We start from the raw sequence: 24,346 nt of genomic DNA on the forward strand, positions 1-24,346 counted from the left end.
TGCGGGTTGGCGAATATATTCCCTAGTATGAGTAACGATCGCTATCAGGTGTACATGATAACAACCGGGACCGACGGCTTAACGTGCTCTCCGAGGCACGGTGGGGAGACCCACAAGGACTGCACAAACACCCTGACCACGGCAAACACCTGCATGGCCAATACAAATGTTTGTCATGTGCGGGGATCGAACCCGCAACCGCCAGCGCAACAGGTATAATCCATGGCTGTAACCGTTGCGCCAACGCGGCGTCCTATATATTTAAATGTTAGTGACCTGGTAGACTTAAAACTTGTAGCGTGAGTAACTATGTATATATAAACAACGTTACAAGGATGCAGTTAATAAATAATAAATAACTTGGATGTTTCATCTAACATGTCGATGCTTAGAATGTAACGTTGAAAAATCGAACGTATACAGAAACTGCTTGGAGAGTTGAAATCTACAAAGAAGACAGCTTTTAAAAATTTTGAAACTCAATTTATCATTTCTCGTAGTTCTGCGCTACGCTTCGGCGAAATTTATTGCTTTTTTTATTATTAAAATGTGCGAGATGCATTCAAGATATTGCGAAAGTTTCATATTTATCATATTTGACGAAAAGAATTTATAATTTTCGCTTGAAAATCGCTTTTACTATAAAAATTGTAAGATTTTTTTTATAAAATTTTATGAGATTATATTAGATAAAAATATAGTCTAAGTGAATGTAACAAAAATAAAATTAGAATTCTTCAATGGACAGCTGTAGTTAATATGAATCTAACGTTGGAAACGTGGCACAGATTTACGAGTGTAAAAAATGTCCCATCACTTTTCCTCTAAGCCTCACATATTTTACTGAAAGAAAAGGGTCAGTTACACAATTTAAACCCAAGAGGATTCGAATAAGTAACGTAATGAGACATATATGAGGCGTAAATAATACGCGGCTAAAGTCGTGTTTTTGTGATTCAAGTCTCTAGATTGACTATTTTGAAACCCGCAATGGAGTAAATACAATTACAACTCAAAACCGCTTGCACTCTTCAACTAACTGTTAATTTAAGGCGTTCCCGATGGAATCTTACCACGAAATGTCATATAGAAGTTATAAATCAAAACTGTCATCTTGTAAAGAAACAAAAAAAACATCTAAACAAAAAATTTACGCAGCTTAGAAATCTCTAAGGAGGTCCAATAGAGGACAATTTCACCTGCAAAGGGATCAACGTCAAATAAAATTAGGAATATTTAAGACTTAAATTTGGAATAAGTCTCGATCTCTATTGAAAGATTAAAACGTATATTTAAAAAAATATAGCTTGTGTGAGATATAACACTGCTGGTAACGACGATATGCAACAATAGTTGTTAAACTCAATAGGTTAATACCTATTGAGTTATATTTGTTCTACTTTTCTATGCTTAAATCAAACTTATCTCATTTAATTAGAAATCGAAATAATATAATGTTAATATTAAGTAAATAATTTCTCCAAATGGTTTTAAAAATGTGCAGTTACGAGTAGAAATGAATTATGATAATATTTTACATGCCACCCGTTTTCGCACACTACTCCTAGGAAGATTATCTACATAAGAGATGAATTTGTCAACCTATGTCACTCAAGAGTGATCCTGGTATCAAACTTTTTTATTTTTAACCGACTTTCAAAAAAGGAGGAGATTCTCAATTCGACTGTATTTTTTTTATGTATGTTACATCAGAACTTTTGACCGGGTGGACCGATTTCGACAATTTTTTTTTTAATCGAAAGGTGGTGTGTGTCATTTAGTTCCATTTAAATTTATTTGAGATCTAAAAACTACTTTTCGAGTTATATCTAATAATGCGTTTTTACTTGACGCTTTTTTCGTCGACCTACGTTGTATTATACCGCATAACTTTCTGCTGGATGTACCGATTTTGATAATTCTTTTTTTGTTGGAAAAGGAGTATCCCTAGTTTGGTACCATTGGATGATGGGATCCCAGAGAAATCGAGGGAAACTCTCGAAAATCCGCAATAACTTTTTACTGGGTGTACCGATTTTGATAATTTTTAATTTAATCGAAACCTGATGTTTATCATGTGGTCACATATAAATTTTATCGAGATTTGATAACTACTTTTTGAGTAATCTTTGATAACGAGTAGTTACTTGACTATTTTTTCGTCGATCTACGTTGTATTACTCGTCGATGTAATTGAAGTCGGTTTTTTTTCGTTTGCGAGCAAACACAATTATTACATAATTATATTGGCTCGAAAACGAAAAAAAAACCGACTCCAATTACATCGATAAGTAAAACAATTGTCAAGTAAATACGCGTTATCAACGCGTTTGCAATGCTTCTGGTGTTGCAGGCGTCTATAAGCTACGGTAATCGCTTAATTTATCATCAGGTCATTAGTCATCTATCGTGAGCCGTGCACTTGTTTGCCAATCTAATTGTATAAAAAATAAATACATTAATATAAAAAGAATTAATACTTTATACGGTTATATATTTAATAAAAAAACATGTACATAGCCGGGAGATATCCCGGCTCTTACCTAAAACACAAACAATTGCCTATCTTAGGAACAGGTGTATCTATGTTAGTAACTAATGCATAAATAAATTCAGGTCATTGATCATAAAAAAAGTATCTGCTTTTAATTTTACTTATAGCATTATCGGAAAAACAATAATATCAGTGCGCCTTCATCTTAAAATTAGCAACAATCTCATAAAGGTTTATCACAATACAATAGAATTTGGCAAATTCCAAAACATTACGTCGAGATTGGGGGAACCGTAGCTTTTATTACTCCCTTTTGAACCGGTTCATTATGATGATGAGATATTGAATGTTGCCTCAGAAATGTCTGGAGTTCACGTACAAGAAATAAGTAAATAATTGCTTGTATAAAAATGTTTATTTAATTATTTGAAGTTTTTTCCGTACCCCGCTGTAGGAATGATTATGTCAAAATGTGTTTTTATTACGTGCATGTAAAATTATAATTGACATTGTAAAAATTTCAAGATTAAAATTAGTAAATATAAGAATCGTTTATATAAATTATATAAAGCTCAACTGTTTACGACTGTTTAATGGCTATTTTTGATTTCTATTTTTGTTTTTATTTGTATCTTAGGTTATCAAATATTTGTTTTGATTTTGTGTGGAAACTCAATTGATGTATTATTTCTAACTTGGTGTTGTAAGAACTGTTTGTTTTCCAAATATAAATGAAATAATTTTAAGAATTACATAATAAAAATATTACGAATGGTTTAGAGTTTGAACGGTTTGCACTGGATTATAAATAGAAGCGGATATTGCTATAGTAATATATTTTTTATTATAGGCTCACTGTTGATGAAATACAGTAAAGATACGTTACTTCATAAGTAATAGGTATAATAAATAATATATTTTATATCAACTATATATGCAGTTTACATTAACATTTTTACATATTATTTCACGTAATGAAAATTATAGAATATTCTAGACATTATTTTAAATTTATTCCAGCGACGCGCTAGCACAGCACTAGTGTAAACTATATTCATAAATAATAATCACTTTTAGAGATTTCTCTTGGTATATTATTTTTGATTGCATTTTATTCTGAAACTTTGACATTTTTATAGAAATATCAAATATGAAAATTACAGTAAAAAGTAAAAGGAAGTAAGAAAACAAATAAAATGCCAAGTAAGAGTAAAAAACAGCTTCGGTAACAACATACCGTTTATAATAGTTAACAGAAAAAAATCAATATGGTAATCTGGTGTATCGTATCGTACGTCGCTTACCACATTAATAAGTAGTAGTGAGTAGTTAGTAAGTGCCCATAGTCACCACGCCTGCCCAGCGTGGTGACTGGGCAACACACATGAGTTCACAACATTTTTGGCGCGAACTTGTGGAGACCTATGTCCAGCAGTGGAGTGCAATAAGCTGAAATGATGATGATAATGATGATGAGTAAGTAAGTTTAGTGATCAGAAACAAGACAGTGCTCCAGAAAAGAAAAAAGGCAGAGAAAAATAGTAACTTTGTTTCATAATATTTTCAGGAAGAGAGGTATTAGGTACTTAGATTAGACTAAGAAATCAAAAAAAAACTCAAAATTAAAGTATATAAGACCCGACATCCAAATCCGACCCTTAATATTACTATTACAAATTTCAGATATTCTACACTTTAGCACACACGGTAAATTGTTGCTCATTTCACATATGGGTATAAATTTCTAGAACGGAAACTAAAAAGGGTCAAGCTCGTATAAACTAACTTTAATATTTCAATTTATTTCTGTCTAAATTAAAATAATTATACTAAGCTTAGAATTAATTATATAAAGTAATTATAGAATTCGGGTTTTTATTCTTCATGATGGATTCTGTTTCGCTACTCTAATAGTGGTTGGTACCTATATTGTTTTTGTTACCTCTTGAGTTAGCTGTCTAATACTAAAAATTGGTTTAATATTTGCGGATCATATCCTATATTATTTAACAAAACTTTCCGTTTAAAGAAATTAATATAAGAACGTTTTTTCTAATATGAATGTTTTTTTTTTTTAAATATATTATAGATATGATTATAACTTTAGTGAAAGGTTTATTATTAAAATTTATTATGAAATAAGATTTTGATATATTATAACATTATTTAAAAATAAAAAGTACTGATAACTATAATGCTAATTTATTCATTATATAACACTCACATATACGAAGAGATACTCACACTCACACGGTGACACTTATAAAAAAATAAATACATAACATAAGTCATACTAGTTACTACGGAAGCACCTTTTTACATTTTGCGGTATTATATTCGTAATTAAAGACAATGCTTTATTTGTATATTTACAATACTAAAAGTTAACTAATGAATTTCTTTTAACAGAGTATATTAAAGCCGAATGCGTACATCGTGACTCAGGGGCCAACGGAAGATACAGTGGTGTCTTTCTGGCGCATGATCTGGCAGGAACGTGCCGCCGCCATCGTCATGCTTACCAAGACATTCGATTTCATCAAGGTAAACTCCTTTAAAAATACACAGAAATACAAATATTCTATTAGGGTCGGGCACAGCTAAATATACCTTCGAGCAACCCGTCTGGGAAGTAACTCCATCTTACAGAAGATAGTACTACTCTCAATTAGTATTGTGTTCCTGTAACTAAGGTAGCGAGCTCCTTGAGAGGGTCAGGCATAGTGACAGAGGTTGACAACGCGCTCGCGATGCTCCCGGTGTTGCTGGCGTCCATATCCGCCCGTACGCTTATTTACAACTTTTGTAAAAAAGAGATATATTAGTTATCCATGTATGTACCCGAAGTGTAACTCAACTGATATAATATAATTTTTCATGAAAATTAATGTTTAAATAATGTCATATATGTGTATGGCTTGTAAGCAATTACACCCTATTACGCTATCAATCATCCCGTATAACGTTTAATTTGAAAATTTAAACAACAATTTACATACATTGAAAGCGATAAAACGAGGTGTAAATTTTGATACAAAGTTTAAATTAAGATATTTCATTCGCCCTCATTCCCCTTCGCTGCAAATTTGTCTCTATTTTGCAACCCGTTTCCAGAGAAACGAATTATTATAAAGCCCCTCCGCAAACCTAACATCCTTTATGTAAAGCGGAATTTTGTTCCAAATTATTTTGATGTAAGCATTTTTTGTCACATATTAGACATTTTATTATATTAAAATACATGCATTACAATACAATATAAATATTCTTTACCTAGGCATATAAAAGAAAAGAAAGGAACCTAAACAATGTAACACTTACTTCTAATTGGTAAAACGTCACTCAATTATGTTTTCTATTTACCCTTTAAAGTTCATTAAACTTACACCTTTATAACTATTATTTTTCTTTTTATTGACGAAATCCGAGTATGCATGTAACTTACAAAGCAGATTGAAATTAAACACAGAAAGTGTGTTGTCTAATGTTTATGTTTTCTTTCGACTCATGGGATTTTATCTTCTGATTCCAAATTCTAATTCAATTTTATTGCATCGTCTGGAATTAAGGTATTTGAAATTATTATATTTCATCAAATATAAAATATTTTTTTAACTCTTCGAAAATATCCGAAAATTCGTAACTGGTCCTCAATTGTACCCGCTACCATGCGTTGCAATTTACGTATTATATTCACAAAGAACCAACGTGGAGGCTTATTTCAGCTAAAAACAAAAATAAAACATCAAAATAAGTCTTTTCAAATTAATTCTAAAAGGTTACGAGGATTATCGTAATTGGCTGACTTTTCTCTCTCTTCTTTTATAAATTGCGCGAAAATTGGAAATGAATTCACCTCTGCAAAATTTATTTTATAAAACTATTGACTATGAAGTTGTTTTAATCTTTAAATGGAAAAAAGTGTTGATAAAAACCTTTTAATCTAAAAAACATTAATATGTACGATTTTATCTTTGTGTTAGCCACACATTAGGAATTCTAAACATTTTTGAGTATCATTCGCTTAAACCGAAAATAAAATCATCATATCAAAAGTTTCGATCTAGCGGGTACATCGTTCCATAGCTTAATTGGCTAAAGCGCCGACACGGTCAGTCGGAGACACAGATTCGATCCCCGCTGGAACGGTCAATTTTTGATATGATATTCAAAAATGTTTAAAAAACATTAATGTTTTAAAAAATATAATAAAACAAGGCAATAAGCATTTAGCTTATCGATTATGTATTTAAATAATAAATTAATAATTAATCAACTTGTACTCGTATGTACTATAATCTAATTATTTGAGCTTGAGACAACACGTAAACAAAGAACACAGTGCTTCTCAAACTTTATTGCACTGTTTTTTATTTCTATTTAATTCAATGTAGTTTCCCATTTGTGTATCTAATCCCATTTCTTTATATAATAAAGAAAAAATAAATAAATGTGGTCTATAATTTAGTAGTGTTAAAATGCGTTCGATGTTTGAGAACTCTTTTTAAGTTGTTTTACATATAAACTATTTAGTAAATAATTATTTTAAAAATAATATTAAAATTAAGAAAATAATTTAAGGCATTTATGATATTTGAGTTCAAATTAGTCTGAAAGGGTAACATAAGTTCTACAGACATAGTTCTAAAATATTTACATTTTATCAGCGTATTACTTCCGTAGTTATTTTCATTTCATTTTTATTCGGAGAACAAACAATTATTACATAGAATTACTACATTTATTATATCAGTCGTGACCTTTAAAGAACTTTTTATGGTGTGTTTACGTTTCACCTCTCAGCTCTCTGAATAGGGTATAGTAGCTTTAAGCTATAATTATTTATTAACTATAATTAATTTATTAAAAAGGAATAAAATTTAAAATAAATAAAAAAATTACGATTCCAGTGTTTTTGAAACCAAATTGAGTAAAGCAATTGTTAATTTTGATTTTACGTAATTTTAATCCTCTTATAAAAACATGAAGCTTTTCAAAGTTTAAAAGGTTAGCATTTACATTACCCAATACTTATATAAATGTTACAAACATTGGGAAAATATAAAGTAACTTACTTATAGCTTACTGGTTGCTAATCTAGCCTCCATAAGGCGATGTTTTAGAAAATACTTTTCGTTAATTTGACCATGCCACATGAAATCAAAATTTCAGAATTCTAAAGGCAATGTTTATGCTCCAAACCTATGAAAATTCTCGCAACTTAATCGCTTGCACTAGATAATTCGCATGTTTTCACTTAGCATGATGATAATATTTACGCCAGATACCAGAGTTTTCAAAGCAAATGATTTTTTTCAAAAGCAAAGTATTCTCGTATATAATAAAATCTCATAAATAAATTTACAGTTGCCAATAATAAAATTTAAGACCTACATTAAAGTTTAATTGCTTTTAAAGCCTATCAGAATACAGCATATTTATATTTCATTTATGATAGGAAGGTTATGGGCTATAAATAAATAAATCAGGTAGATATAAATTACAGTACAATTTTTGCCCATAAACGCCAACCAGCTCGACCATAATGGAGATTTAAAGCAAATAGAATCACGTTGCACGTCTCTTTTAGCGTGTAACTGTTTTCCGTATAAAAATTCTAGAATAAAAAAAACTTGAATTTCATCACACTTTAGTAAGCCGAACTTAATTTTTTTTTGTCCAGAGAATCGGCATAGCGATTCAACGGGGAAATGCTGCCAGCATTCTTGGCACAATTCCACGCGGACATGATTTATACCAAAACTATCTGTAAATATTTAGTTCTTAAGTTGTGAATTGTAAATATGTAGGTATAGTGTTTAATAAACTATTGTTAATTTAATTCATATATATCCAAGTATACAAATTAACAATTTTACTTACTTAAAACATAAATGTTTATGCCTCAAAAATGTAGTTTATTATTTATTACACAGGTGGTTTGAAATATTTTAATTAAAACATGAAAAGCATTATTAAAAAACATGTCACTACATCATTTAAATTAATTGGTGTGTTCTGTTGTTATCAAATATTATATTTTCATGTGTTATAAACAGCGCCACCGGCGCTTCAAATTATTATAGCTTCGTCCATACTGATATAACAAAAAACGAAATATTCATTTGTATAAATATTTCATTAACAGAAAAACTACGGGACCGATTGTGAATTTTTTTTTACTAGTAGTATGCGTTATATTTTAACGAGAGTAAAAAACAGCCAATATGTTTAATCTACGTGAGCGAAACCGCTAAAAAAGTTGTCATTAAAAATAAAAATTGTGAGTAAAATATTTGGGTCACACGCGCAATACTCAGATACTATACATTTTTCGAAACGTTTTCATTTATGAAACCATATTGATTTTATTAAAATCCCTGTCATATATTTGCATACAACTCCTATAAAGGAAAGATTTTCAAGGTTTTACCAAGTATCCCATCGGAATTCAAGATCTGCAATCAAGTTGCTAGTCGAAATTATTTTAGATATACAAAGCAAGAAAGTTTTCGCTAACAGATATCATATTTAAGTGTGAAAGTGATGAGATATTGATTACAATAATGAAAAAATTAAATAATTTTTTTTTTTTTTTTTTTTATTTACTAATTAAACAACGGTGTACATTTTTTTCCTTTTTATTCATTCATTTTACAGGTTTATAATATGATTACGTTTTCTTTTGAGTAAAATTTTGACTGTTAATTAAAGTACCTATTTGCAAATCTTCTATTACCATTTTTATACATAAATTTAATTCTTCCGCATCCAGGTCATGTGTGTACAATATTGGCCGCCGAACAAGGAAAAGGACGAGACGTATGGAGACATCAGCGTCGGCATAGTCCAGGAGGAGGAGCTGGCCAATTTCCACATACGCACCTTCAGACTTTACAAAACTGAAAATCATGTAAGGCATTATGAGTTTTAAGCTTACACTCTAATACTATTACTTAACACTTTTACTTACAAACGCCCTTGTTTTTAAATGGACTAAACACGATTGCTATTTTGATATTCCTAACATTTCGGTAACGTTGACATATTGTAATTGAATCACTATACATATAAAGGCTTAAGTTAAAGTGAAAGATGATAATCACGATAATTCTAGCTGAAATAGACGTAATCTATACTAATTATTAATCTGAAGAGTTTGTGTATTTGTTTTAACGCACTATTCTCTGGAATTACTGGTTTGAATTGATTTTTTTTTTGTGTTGGATAGTCCATTTACCGAAGAAAACTATAGATTATATTATAATATGTCAGTAGGTTTTTTTCGCAAAGTAATGTGGGTAAAACAGTGAAGTACAGCTAGTATATTATATTTAAATCAAATATTCATGATTTCCTGATGAAAACAAAATTTTATTAAATATATGTAACCCCAAGAACCAAATTCGCGTTCTCTTTATGCCACTTAACAATGACAAAATCAACCCTATTCTGTTGGTACAACTGAAAGCCTATTGACTAAACTACACTCAACAAAAGGCGTGAGGTGTTTTAACATAGAAAAGGGTCTAGTCGGATAAGGACGGTCAAAGAGCCCTCGTGGCCTATTTCTTAAATAATCTACTTTTGGATATTGGTAGACTATAAAACGAAATTACAGAAGTTGCATCACGCATCGGTGGTAGCTTAGCTTCAACAAAAGTTAATATTTTACGAGTTGACAATTTAAAACATCTTAACATCTTAACAGTAACCACTTGAGCTAATTGTGTACTGAATTATTTGAATTTATTTAGTGTGAATTTTGTGTATTCGATATGTCGTGTTTGGAAAACGTTACAAAATCTCTTAATAAATACATCTACTTCTATTAGTATGTGCTGAAAATCTTTATTCTTTCCTATAAAAGAAACTGTTAATTTCTTCTCTAATTGTATGCATTATGCGATCCCATACATACTATTTTTTATTCATTACAAGGTTTTTTTTTTTAATAACATCTTCGTTTTATTAAATATTATGTAGAATTTTCTAATAATAAATAGGTACATAAAAAAACCGTAAGCGTCGGACCACGTCCTAGTTTTACTAGGCAGTCATAGGACTGCCGATTTGTAGTTTTTATGATAAATTGCCTGTGGTATTCGTATTAATATAATTATAATGCATGTTTAACAAAAGGCAAGGGCATTTTTAGCCCGTGGATGTTAATTATTAAATTAAAAAAATTATAATGCATAGGTCTCCTCAAATATATACTGATTAATACGTGTATCGTTACGTAATATGAAGTAATTATATTAATAACTAAAAAGCAATAATAGCTCGGTGCATATATCTTTATGCTCAGTGTAAGACACATCGTAACATATACCGTATAACTATTTTATATACCACATATTAAGTACGCGTAACTTCGCTCGTGAAAACGTGTTTTATAATATACTAGCTGTGCCCGCGACTTCGTACGCGTAGAATTTAACAAAAAAGTTATTGTTCAGTTGGCAGAGTTAACAAATAAATAAATTTCTAAAATAAAAGTAGCCTAAGTTGCTCCTTATTGCATCAGCTATCGGCCAGTGAAAGTCCCGACAAAATCGGTCCTGATGTTTCAGATATTAGTCAAAACGAACAAAAGGGCAGACAGACAGACACAAATTATAAAAAATTATAAACATTTTTTAATATCATATCAAAAATCGACCATTCCAGCGGGGATCGAACCTGTATCTCCGACTGACTATGTCGGTGCTCTAGCCAATTAAGCTATGGAACGATGTACTCCCTAGGTCGAAATTTTCGATATGATGATTTTATATTCGGTCTAAGCGACATTAGATTTTGATTGATATAAATAAAGATATTAAAAAATGTTTAGAATTTCCTAATGTGTGGGTAACCCAAAAATAAAATCGTACAAATTGTAAAAAATGTTATTTTGGTATATGTGCCGTGTACACATCCATATGCATTTAGTATTTTAATATTACAAACAGACACTCCAATTTTATTTATTTGTACAGACTATTAAGAGCTCAGGTGGGAAATCAGGCGGTCCCGAAACGTGAAAACCCCGCTTCAAATTGACATGTCTCCAGATCGATTATTTTTTACTTATTTTTCTCATTGCACTCGTTATTTTTGTTTAAATAACCAATTCATATTTTTTTTTTATAATTATGTCGATAAGATCGAATAATATTATTCATATTTCATCACTATGTAATTCGTTTTTAAATATAACTTCCCAAAAACACGATTTACTAAAGAAAACAGCTAAGTATTATTTAAACATAAAAGGAAGACATATTAAAACATAAAAAGAAATCTTTCTTTAACAACTGAAAAAAAAAACTGTGTCATTCAAAATAATAAATGTACTCGTATCACTTAAGCGTGATAAGAAAAATATTATAAAGTAACAAAAGCAATGAGAAACAATAGAGAACATTGAATCGCTGCAACGAAGCTAATGTGAGAAAAAGTCATTTGTGAGCTTTTTGCTAAGCTTAATAAAGTTTCGCATTTAATCCTACGTTTCAATATACTAAGAGAAAAAAATTTACTACATTGTTAACGGAGGTCCTTTTTTGCTTTGACGCAACTGTGAATTAATTGAAAAAGGTCCTGGTGTTCTTTTTTTCTTGAGTTTAAAAATAAAATCCTTCTTAATACGTCGCTTGCATATTTAGTTGTTTCTTCCAGTAAATAGTTATGCGGTATAATACAACGTAGGTATTAACGACTTAAAAATAGTCAAGTAAAAATGCATTATTAGATTTAACTTAAAAAGCAGTTATTAGATCTCAAATAAATTTAAATGGGACCAATTGACACGCACCATCTTTCGATTAATTTTTTTTTATCGAAATTGGTCCACCCAACCAAAAGTTCTGAAGTAACTACATTAAAAAAATACAATCGAATTGAGACCTCCTCCTTTTATGGAAGTTAAAAATTGATTCGTTCCCTTTTTAGCATTAGGACGATAATGTTTTTGTCAGATTAGTAAGAGTAAAAATGTACTTTTCGTGTATTCTATTTAGATAACATTACATTACCTTCACATATATTTTTAATTTAAATTATTTACGTGCAGGTGGTTGTCGAAGAGAGATTTCTTCTACAGTTCCACTACACGCAATGGCACTCTCACACTTGCCCGTTCAGCAACGCACTGTTAGAGTTTCGAAGGCGTGTGAGAGCAGTAGTTGGAAGAAGGTTGGCTTCTAACTCTGCTACTGGACCTATGGTAGTACATTGCAAGTAAGTATTAAATGAGCGATCCTTTAGAAACTGGTTTTAAATAAAAATGCAAAAATACATTGATTTCTAGGAGATAAAAAAAAACTTGTTTGTGTTTAAAACCTGACTATACTAACTGATATTTTTACTAAAGCAAAACCTTACAAATGGATATATTTTTTATATTGCGAATTTTGTTTTTTATTTTTATTTTATTTTTTATTTTTATTTTATTTTTTTTTATTTATTACTGATTTGTATATTTTTCGTTAAAAGTGTCTTTAAAAAAAAGCAAACGTATGAATTCTTTCTTCCAGTGATGGCGGCGGTCGGTCAGGCGTGTACTTAGCTATTGATGCCAATTTAGAATTAGCCGAAGAAGAAGACTGCTTTGATGTTTTCGGATATTTAAAGAAGTTAAGACAATCGAGAAAAGGCCTTATTGAAAACGAGGTAAAGGACACTTAACTCGAAAAATTTAAATAACTATTTAATTACTACGCACATATGCATTATTGTACTGTTGTAATTATGATAAGATTAAATACTTTAGGTTTATTTTTTTAACTCGAATCGTTTTTATAGGAACAATATAAATTCGTCTATGACACACTAGAGGAACACGTAGTATGCGGAGTTTCCTGGTTTCCCGTATCCGATCTGTCACAAAGACTGAAACAGAAATCCCAAAGGGATCCCGTGACAAAGCTTAATGAGTACCAGAAAGAATATCAGCAGATATGCAAACAGACGCCTCGCTTTACCATCGGAGACTGCGCTGGTGGCCACAGAGGTGACAATAGGGAAAAGAACAGAGACGTACTTGTGGTGCCACGTAAGTTACTTTTTAGTTATTTGAAATACTTTTTTATTTTTTTAATATGTCAGCCAGGGTTATGAGGTGATAAAATACTCAGGAACGCATTTAAACGTTATTTTATGTAATTTGTTTTTTCCATAATCTGTTAATCTGTCACACTACGGCCCGCTGTTTTTAATACATATTTTTAACAAATATTTTTTTTTCTTTTGACATCAATTCTGATAGTAGTTAGTTTATATCTATATAATGATTAAATCGTGATAAAATCACATAGAAAAACTAAAAATGTTTTAGTACCAATTGTCAACTTGCAGCCTGTTATTCTACGGCTCCATTTATCATTGACCCTTGGTACTTAACATAACTCGACGATATTATCGAGAGGACAAAGACTAATTGCAATATATTAATGTTTAACTGTATATAATGTAGTTACGACACGGTTTCAATAGGTCTTATGTGTGACCTGTATTATTTTACCATTTGGAAAAGTCATAAAATTTGAAATATATAGTTATTGCAAAAAAAATTGGTACCCCATTAACTCTATTCAATTTTCATTTCTATGAAAAAAAAATTGTAAAGTAAAGTAAGTTATTATTGATAAAAAATATTATTTAAAATATATATATTCTATAAACATTGCATACTACGTGCTATTGATGTCACATATTTACAAAAGCGTAAATATTTCTCTCCAATATTTCAATGTAAAGGTGACTGAGCCAATGTTACCGACACAAGGGACATAAACAACTAAAGGTTCAGTGGTTGACATTGCTGTGGATTAAAGGCTTTTGGGAAGCAGATCTGTAGGTTAAACATTCTCGGTCATCGAGGTATAATTAATTCACAAGTTGACCAAAGAATTACGAAATGTACAAAAGTTCTAGACAATTTTATTATTAAATCATTTTTAGTTTTGGTAATAAATTTTTTACTACTAACTACTAACTGACTATTATTGTAATTTGAGTTTGTTAGTTTTAATAAATTGACATCACAGAGAACTAAGGACTCTTTTTTTTCAGCTGATAACTTTCGTCCATATTTGACCTCCTTTCAAGGCAATAGCTTTACAGATTATATAAACGCTGTATTTGTTGATGTAAGTATATAATTAAATCAAATATAATATTTTATTCGTTTTGTATAAAAGCATACATTTTTATTTAAAATTCATTATTTTTATAAAGAAGTTACTTTAAATCTATATTCTTATTAATGTGTAACTAATATACGATTACTTTTCTTAGTACATTTTTGTAAAATAATCTAAAATAATATTTAAGGGTTATACAAAGCCTCGAGAATACATAGTGACCGAATGGCCTTTAGTACGAACACAAGGAGAATTTTGGTCTCTAGTATATGATTACGAGTGTGCTGCAGTAGTGGTACTATGTGTGCCGCCAAAGAATTCTGTAAGTATCTATTTATATAATAAAAATTGCGTGCATACAAAGTACACATGTCAGAAATAAAACTTCTTTGGCCAACTAATTAAAAAAACGAATTGGAAAAAAAACAAAAACCAACGTCATTCGGCGTTTCCAGGCGGTCACCCATCCAAGTACTGACCGCGTCCGACGTTGCTTAATTTCGATGATCGGACGAGAACTGGTGTATTCAACGTGGTATGAACGTTTAAAAATTCGTAACGCGTGACGCGTTTGATCCTTAAAAATTTTATCCCTCATGTGCGTAAAGAAGTTTCACTTCAATAAAAAAAGAATTGCCGAAATGTATGTACGGACTCCGAACGTGCATTAAATTCAAAAATTCTTATTATGTTTTCTCAGGACAAGGGACATGTAGAAGAAAATTAAAAAATATATATTAACGAAAATAAATAGTGTGGAAATAAGTTCGCCTTTTCAGCTGGTTTATAATAAAATAGCCACATATCCGATGACCACTAAATCGATATCGCACGATGCAAAATCTTTGAAAATCGTTTTATATGCAAGAACGGTTCCCGAACCAATCTAGTCACCATCAATACGCTAGCTCGAATATAGAGGGAAATATTTGATCTAAAATTTCAATAGGCGGTGTTAAATTTGCTGTATAAAATTCAAATATAAACAAAATACAGGTGGCAAAGGTTTAATATTCGAAGAGGAGCTTGAGATATAAAAAATATTATTAAAATATTAAATTTCATATATTTAAATGAATTGAATCTCAGCTTAACGTAATCTTTACTTGCAAGAAATAAATTAATTCATCAGTTTCATTTTAGAGCTCAAAGAAGTTTGGGGAGCGTGAGGAACGGGGTTTTGAGTTCCTCGTCCGCCATTGCAAAGGGAGGATCCTCTGACCAGACGGGTGTTGAGTCTGGCGGGCTACCGCCCCGACGATTGTTGTCGGGTTTTTGTATATATATTCAATCGCTCTGATAACTTTAATATCGCGATGTAGGATACGTCACTTCTTAGTTCGTAGTTCGTATGTTGCGCGATAGATGTCGCCACAGAAGTATGAACCAAAAATGTGTATAAATAAAAATTTACCGCTAAATGTTTTGTTAAGTCGGTTAAAAAAACCGACTTCAATTACATTGACTAGTAATACAACGTAGGTGCACGAAAAAATAGTTATTAAAGATTTCTAAAAAAAACTGATCAGATCTCAATCAAATTTAAATGGAACTACAAAACAAGCATCAGCTTTCAATTAAATCATTCAAAATCGGTACACGCAGTGAAAAGCTATGCGGTGAAATACAACGTAGGTTGACGAAAAAATAACCAATTAAATACGCATGATTAGATATCGCTCGAAAAGTGCTAGTAAGAATTCAATTAAATTTAAATGGGACATGACAGGCAGGCCTTTCGATTAAAAGAATTATTGTGTTTACTGGCAAACGAAAAAAAAAACCGACTTCAACTACATCGACAAGTAATACAACGTAGGGAGACGAAAAATTAATCAAGTAAATACGCGTTATCAAAGATAACTCCAAAAGCTGTAACCAGATCACGATAAAATTTAAATGTGTCCACATGATAAACATCGGCTTTCGATTAAATTAAAAATCATCAAAATCGGTACACCCAGTAAAAAGTTATGCAGATTTTTGAGGGTTTCCTTCGATTTCTCTGGGATCCCGTCATCAGATCCTGCTTTCCTTATCATGGTACCACACTTAGGATATGTTCTTTCCAACAAAAAAAGAATTATCAAAATGGATTTATAAACGATGAAGTTATCTCCGAACATACAAAATATATATATGGTCGAATTGAGTAACCTCCTCCTTTTTTGAAGTCTGTCTAAAATTTCGAAGAACCGCCTTATTTTTATCGACGCCTAAAGACGATAAATGAGATCTCCACCCTACCATTTATCTCATTCGTGAATTCTTTGACTAAAACTGATGATTTTACTTACAGCAACAATACCCTCCGTTTTGGCCTGAGGGTCGACATCCCAAGAAATATGGCCCAGTCTTCACAATCGACCATGTTTCCCACAATCATTACACAAATATCAAGACTTGGATATTTAGGATTAATAAGAAAGTAAGTAATAATTACGCTCTATTAATAAATGGCTTTAAAAAATTGTAAATATATTTATTAAATTTCGACGAGTAGTGACGATGATTTGTTAGTCTTAATTATGTTAATTTATTTATCACAATAAAAAGAAGAGGTATTAAAAAAGACGAAATACTATAAACATACATTATTATTAAAGTTATATGGACGAATTATAAATAAGCGACAAATAATTGTGTTTGCTCGCAAACGAAAAAAAACCGACTTCAATTACATCGACAAGTAATACGGCGTAGATCGACGAAAAAATAGTAAAGTAACTACGCGTTATCAAAAATTACTCAAAAAGTAGTTATCATATCTCGATAAAATTTATAAGTGACCACATGATAAACATCAGCTTTCGATTAAATTAAAAATTATTAAAATCGGTACACCCAGTAAAAAGTTATTGCGGATTTTCGAGAGTTTCCCTCGATTTCTCTAGGATCCCATCATCAGATCCTGGTTTCCTTATCATGGTACCAAACTAGGGATATCCCCTTTCCAACAAAAAAAGAATTATCAAAATCGGTACATCCAGTAGAAAGTTATGCTGTATAAAACAACGTAGATCGACGAAAAAAGCGTCAAGTAAAAACGCATTATTAGATATAACTCGAAAAGTTATTGTTAGATCTCAAATAAATTTAAATGGGACCAAATGACACACACTACCTTTCGAATAAAAGAAAATTTGTCAAAATCGCTCCACCCAGTCAAAAGTTCTGAAGTAACTAACATACATAAAATAATTGTGTTTGCTCACAAACGAAAAAAAAACCGACTTCAATTACATCGACAAGTAATACAACGTAGATCGACGATAAAATAGTCAAGCAACTACGCGTTATCAAAGATTACTAAAAAAGTACTTATTAGGTCTCGATAAAATTTATATGTGACCACATGATAAACATCAGCTTTCGATTAAATTAAAAATTATCAAAATCGGTACACCCAGTAAAAAGTTATTACGGATTTTCGAGAGTTTCCCTCGATTTCTCTAGGATCCCATCATCAGATCCTGGTTTCCTTATCACGGTACCAAACTAGGAATATCCCCTTTCCAACAAAAAAAGAATTATCAAAATCGGTACATCCAGTAGAAAGTTATGCGGTATAATACAACGTAGGTCGACGAAAAAAGCGTCAAGTAAAAACGCATTATATTAGATATAACTCGAAAAGTAGTTGTTAGATCTCAACTAAATTTAAATGGGACCAATTGGCACACACCACCTTTCGATTAAAACAAAATTTGTCGAAATCGGTCCACACGGTCAAAAGTTCTGATGTAACATACATTAAAAAAAAAAAAAAAATACAGTCGAATTGAGAACCTCCTCCTTTTTTGGAAGTCGGTTAAAAAATACAGTCGAATTGAGAACCTCCTCCTTTTTTGGAAGTCGGTTAAAAATGTAATAAAAATGCATCAACAATGCTAAACAACGGATTTAAAAGTATTTCCAACCGTCATGGTTACAAATAGTTTAAAATCGACCTTGCATTTATTTTGTAGTGTTTGTTTTAAAAATATTTTAATTCAACTTGTATAAACAAATCTATCAGTCAGCTAAATTAATTTATTTGCAAAACTATTCGAAACAAAAATTACATTTCGGGACGTTATTATACGTACTTTGTTACAGAGACTAAATTCTAACACTTTTTCATTCCGAAACTTATTTACATAATTATTTGTTTTCTTTCTTTTAAATAATGACGCATATATGCATAATACAAAATTTCAAAATAAACTTTTCTGCTTTACCACTTTCATTTTAATATAGTATAACAGCTATCTTTACTTGTTTTCAATAGATTGTATCATTAACGGAATTGATGGCGGGTGTCAAAGCGCCTCCTAAGACTGTTCAGCTCTTCCAATTGACCTGCTGGCCCATGGGTCATAAAGTCCCATCATCTACCAACTCGCTTGTGGAATTGATGAACATGGTCGAAAGGTGGCGACAACGAACTGACTACGGCCCCGTTTGCGTAGTTTCGCCGTACGTATACATCTGCTATTATTATATAATCACTACATAGTATAAAAGTCGCTTCCCGCTGTCTGTATGCTTAGATCTCTAAAACTATGCAACGGATTTTGATGCGATTTCTTTAGTAAATAGAGTGATTCCAGAGGAATGTTGAGAGGAGGTGTGTAATACATGCATTATAATAGTACAATTATACTGATAGTTTTTGCACCCGTGCGAAACCGGGACGGGTTGGTAGTATAATATAAAATAACAAGTTTATGTTTGCTAATTAAGAATTAACTCCATTCTTTCTATAACATTTAATAAATTATTAATTTACAGTGATGGCCGCAGTCGTGCTGGAGTTTATTGCGCCGCCAACGCCTGCATAGAACAGGTGATACAACACGGCGAAGTCGATGTATTTCAGGCTGTGAAAACTGTGCGACGTCATCGACCTCAACTTGTCGAAAACATGGTAAATCATTATTTCAAACATATTATTCATTCATTTTTTTATACATAACAATACTTTGAAACCAAAAAAATATGAAAACATTCACCTTATTTATTTTACAGACTGAATATAAATACTGCTACGATTTAGTTCTTCATTACGTACTGCATTATTTAAATAAGGATATGAATGAAAAGAAGTGAGAGTGCGAACTCAAGGACGAGCTCTGGTTCATTGAATTCGGGCGTGGTGCCGCTTTACCTACAACGCCGGAGGAGACCAGCCCCACTACGGTACAGAGAAATGCCAAGCGGCAACAAACGAGACCCGCACGCCCTAGACGAGGTCTATCCCTGGATCGCCTGATGCCAAACACCGTGCGTCCGCCGCTTCCACACGCTGTCACTATCGAAGCCCCGCGCCGACCCCGGCGAGACCGGCCGCCGCTTCGTCGCTCAATCCGTCTCGAAGATGACGACGACGCAGCCGAGGAACGGCGTCGCGTCTTCGGCCACGGACCTCGCGTGCCTTCCTTCGACGAGGGGGACGCTAGTGACGAGCATGAAGAGTGTGAGTGCCAACGGTCATTTGAACGTTCCGGACCGTCCGCTGACACACCCGACGAAGAATACGAACCAGAGTTCGCCACTTCTCCTCCAGCTGACCCGATATCGATAGGAAAAAATTCGCACGCACGCGGTGCGTCTGCGGATCGCATGCTTGACCGTCGTGACGGCCATCCGACCCTCCGCGTACCCGCCCGTGCTCACTCGCAAGGTGTATTTGAGCGTCGTCTTCCGAGAATTTATAAGTTAGGATTGATGGATAAGTCAAAACGAGCTAGTTCGAGCGCCCTTTATGAACGAGTAGATCGTTCGCCGACTGAGGCGTTCTATAACGCTACCGGGTCGACTCGATTGAGTTCCCAAGAGTTATTTGAAAAATTTTGTTCCGAAGATTTTACTTCTCTTTATGGACGAGAAGATGATCAAAGAAGGAAACCGCCTCATTCAAAATCTACAGGAAGTAGCGGTTCTGATGTGAGACATGAGAGAAACTGTTGCAGGCGAACCCCATGTGGGTCTCAACCGGCATTAACACGTCGTCACATATACCATGCACCGCGTTCTGATCGTTCTACGGATTCAGAGGAAACGTCACCTCGTCGCAGTAATTTTCGGCCTCTACCGCTTGATTCAGAGAAACAACAGTCCGACGATTGCTCTCGTTCTGCGCCGCTGCTCAGTCCGGACAGATTCGAAGCCCGATTTACTTTTGATATTTCAGAACGTAGTGAGGTAACATCGAATCGGGATGAGACGCCCTCCGATGCGACTGAAACACGTAATTTAACTTTATACGAAGAACCACATTCAGACCGCACTAGCATTTGTGAGTTATATGATGCAGCTTTTACATCACACCGACCGTCTTTCAGACGCGATGGGTCGAAGAGACGCGCTGGTCCCTTCGACTTGAGCGCTCTCGACTTTCGAGCGATTGATGATGAGAGTCCTCGGACGAGTCGAAGAATGTCACAACGCAGTGTTGACGACACGCTTCGGCAAAACTCAGAAACGCGCAGCTGGGCATCGGACTCGGTATTTACCACACCAGAGCGTCGTCAGGCAAATACATCGCCATCGTCGACCGACACCCGTCATTATTTAACAGCTCAAGGTGATTCACTGCGGGCCGACTCCGCCGCTGCAGATTCGACCATTGCGGATTCGACGGCAGCCGACGAACCCCCGAGCGTCATCGAGAGATCCGAGTACACGCTCGCATTAAAGTTGGGGAGAATCGATATGGACGAAGCGCCAGAGCGTCCCGCCTCGACTCCGGTAGCCGAAGGCGGGCGTCTTTCGAGTCGGGCCTCTATGCAAAAATTGGAGCCGATCGAACCGGAACGGCTCTGTGGAGGGGGCCCCGAGGGTACCGTGGCATCGGGCAACGGGACGCGTGCAAACGAAACTAACGCCGGCGAGACCGCGAGACGGCGGCGAGGCGCGAGCGAACCGCGGCGCGCGGCGCGCTGCTTCCCGCTCTGATGGCGCGCGGCGGCGCCGGCCCCCGCGCCGCGCCGCAGCCGCGTCCGCCACGCCGTGCCTTCCTGCCGCCGCGCGCGCGCGGCTGCCACCCTGCACCCGAAGCTCTGGGGCGACTCGTACGGGGCCCGACGTAGGTGTAGCTTAGCGGGCTCGCCTGACCGCGACGACGATCGCGGACCACGTTTGTCGCCGACTCGAACGTTAGTCTTCGCCTAGTACCTAACGGTAACTGCCAAAATTCTAATTAGTAAGTTTGTATGTATCGATTTTACTTCTATAAATTTAAAACGGCGTTTCGTCAGTATCGTTATAAGTAGGCAGTGCCTAAAACGACTAACGTATGTAGAGCGTAGATTCTAAATTCCTTAGAGAGTGATCCCGGGGCTCGTCGCGGACGGAGGCCTCGGTCGTGGACAACCACGACTGACACAGGGTCATTTAGCTAAATTGATAAATGTAACTTTGTCCTACTCACATTGGCACATCATTGTGAGCTTTAATTGATGGCGGCATTTTTACATAATTATCCGTTGTAATCGTGTATTTGATTTAAAAAGCAAAATTATTTCAATTATAAATTTCTAATGGATGTTGCTTATAAATGTACACAATATTGTTTATGAAGATACAAGCACGTGAGTGTGTATAAAATATATACTAAGGCGTAAAGTTGTATGGATAAATAAAAAATAAAATAGAATAAAAATAAAATAGAATAGAAATAAAAAGAAATGTCTCTTTACAGATACTTGACAGTTAGTAAACACTAAATGAAAATACATTTTGAAATACCTACAAAGAATTATTCAAATAAGAGAAGTTCTTTTAAACTATAAATGAATAAAAAATACTTTTTAACGCACTAAGGAAGTGGCTACTTAAATATTTTTAAAAACTGTTTGCAAATCTTTATGGGTCAAATAATCTATATTATGAAGAACTTCTCTGTTCAAAAACATTTTGTTCTAGTAAAAACCTAAAAATCGCATATTATAAAATATATTTTACTGAGACAAATACAGCGTTGCTTGATATTTTTTGGTGAAATCTATGACACCTTTGAAAACAGCTTCCCTTTAGTTAGTACAATATTTAGTCCATCAAGTTTTGAAAAGAAATATTACCATATACGCAGAAGCCATGCATATATTTCTGAGTATACACAAACTCTTCTTAGGCAATAGTGTACATTTATCCTAGCACATAGCTCCAGTTTTATTGTAATTTAAATCTAATATATTAGGAAACATCTCGAACTGAACATCGCGCTTGAAGCCAGACTATCTCTTGATTTCGTTTTAATTAGATAAAAGTTGTAAATTCGAGGGTAGATGAATATCTTGTAATTGTAAAAAATATTTATTTCATGTTTTGATGTTGTAAGTATTAATGTTATTGGATGTTCGTAGTTTAATTCCAATATTTTCCTAGTCTTTAATATATTATATATTGTTTAGAGTTCTAATAAGTATTTACAAATTATTTATAATTATTATAATATTTAATAGATTATATTATTATACAATTATATTTGTAAAACGCTACTTTATAAAGTAAAAGTTTGCGTTTTCATTTTTTTTACGTATTTATTAAATTAAATGTGACAGTTAATCTTTGTTAAAAAAAATGAGTATTTGAATACACCGCTGATTCTGAAGCGCTTTGTAATCTTCCTATAATCTACCTACGTGTCAAAGATCGCAGTACAGTTCAAAGTTTTAAATGGTTTTAATTGGTATTTGTAATTATTTATCTGTCGAAAGTCCATATTTAAAATTCGAATTTTTAATGTTTCAACATTATCTTTATTATAAAATATATATATGCTCCTTCAAAAGAAGCAATTTTTAGAAATAGCAAAAAATTTATGAAATGCCTTCGTACTTAATCGTGGTTTCATTTTATTAAAATCATTTCTTAAAACTATTGTTATTAATTGTGAAACTATTGTGAAAATCTGTAAAAATAAATTATATTTCTGTTGTGGAATATTTAAGGAAATATTATTTGAATTTGTTTTTCTGTTTATAAAATAAACATTTAAAGTACGTTTATACTTTTATAAAAATATTGTTAGAAAATTCGTATGTGCCACGTTGCCATTTGGGTATGTAACTGTCAATGCATGTTTTAAAAAAATATGTTCCAATCAATAATATGAATAGGTTTACTTTTCGAGGCTTTAGAAGTAATGTAAAAATGTAATTTTGTAAAACCCAGTTCACTAATCTTATACTGTATTGGTAACGAATGATAACGCACAACCTTCAATCAGTCCTAATTATGTATAATGGTAAATTACGTATATGGTCAATTAAATTAGATCCATTTTAAATAATACCCTTATGATAGTTTACGAAACCAATTCATATTTTTATACAATATTTTAATACACCTTTTTTGCTAAAAGATTTCGTGCGAAATAAAATAAAAACCAAGACTGGTTCTTTTTTTTTTTTTCTTTTTCTATACCAAACCATCCTATTTGATTGACCATAATATCTTGTCCTACTGGGAAATTGCTTAAAACTTTCGCTAACCAAAAAAAATGTGAAATATAGTTTTCCAATATGTAATAACAGAAACGCTTAAAATAGCTTGGAATTATTTGTAACGTATTACAAAATAATAATTTGCAATACCTACAATTATTTTCATAGAAGTGAGTTTTAGGCAATCGAACCCAAGTTACTATTTAAAAATTTATAAAAGAATTTTAAAAATACTACAAAGGCGTAAATTTTAAAAATATTAGTTGTCGAATCTATATTCCTATGAAATA

At 32.8% G+C, this 24,346-nt stretch overlaps 1 protein-coding gene and 1 pseudogene across 1 annotated transcript in view; one reads left to right on the forward strand and one right to left on the reverse strand.

Annotated features, from left to right (window-relative positions):
* LOC123661729 (receptor-type tyrosine-protein phosphatase kappa) overlaps positions 1-19,754 on the forward strand; it is a 195,174-nt gene extending 175,420 nt beyond the window's left edge. Inside the window, exons 7-17 of the mRNA XM_045596674.1 lie at positions 4,904-5,038; positions 9,270-9,407; positions 12,555-12,721; positions 13,018-13,153; positions 13,286-13,535; positions 14,555-14,631; positions 14,816-14,947; positions 16,925-17,053; positions 18,896-19,083; positions 19,399-19,534; positions 19,636-19,754. Coding sequence (XP_045452630.1) covers positions 4,904-5,038; positions 9,270-9,407; positions 12,555-12,721; positions 13,018-13,153; positions 13,286-13,535; positions 14,555-14,631; positions 14,816-14,947; positions 16,925-17,053; positions 18,896-19,083; positions 19,399-19,534; positions 19,636-19,716 — 1,569 coding nt within the window. The 3' untranslated portion in view covers positions 19,717-19,754. The remainder of the gene's footprint in view (positions 1-4,903; positions 5,039-9,269; positions 9,408-12,554; positions 12,722-13,017; positions 13,154-13,285; positions 13,536-14,554; positions 14,632-14,815; positions 14,948-16,924; positions 17,054-18,895; positions 19,084-19,398; positions 19,535-19,635) is intronic.
* On the reverse strand, positions 15,056-15,174 carry LOC123661953 (annotated as a pseudogene).
* Positions 19,755-24,346: the final 4,592 nt, after the last annotated feature.

The sequence above is a fragment of the Melitaea cinxia genome, chromosome 17 (genome assembly GCF_905220565.1).
Source record: "Melitaea cinxia chromosome 17, ilMelCinx1.1, whole genome shotgun sequence".
Lineage (NCBI taxonomy): Eukaryota > Metazoa > Arthropoda > Insecta > Lepidoptera > Nymphalidae > Melitaea > Melitaea cinxia.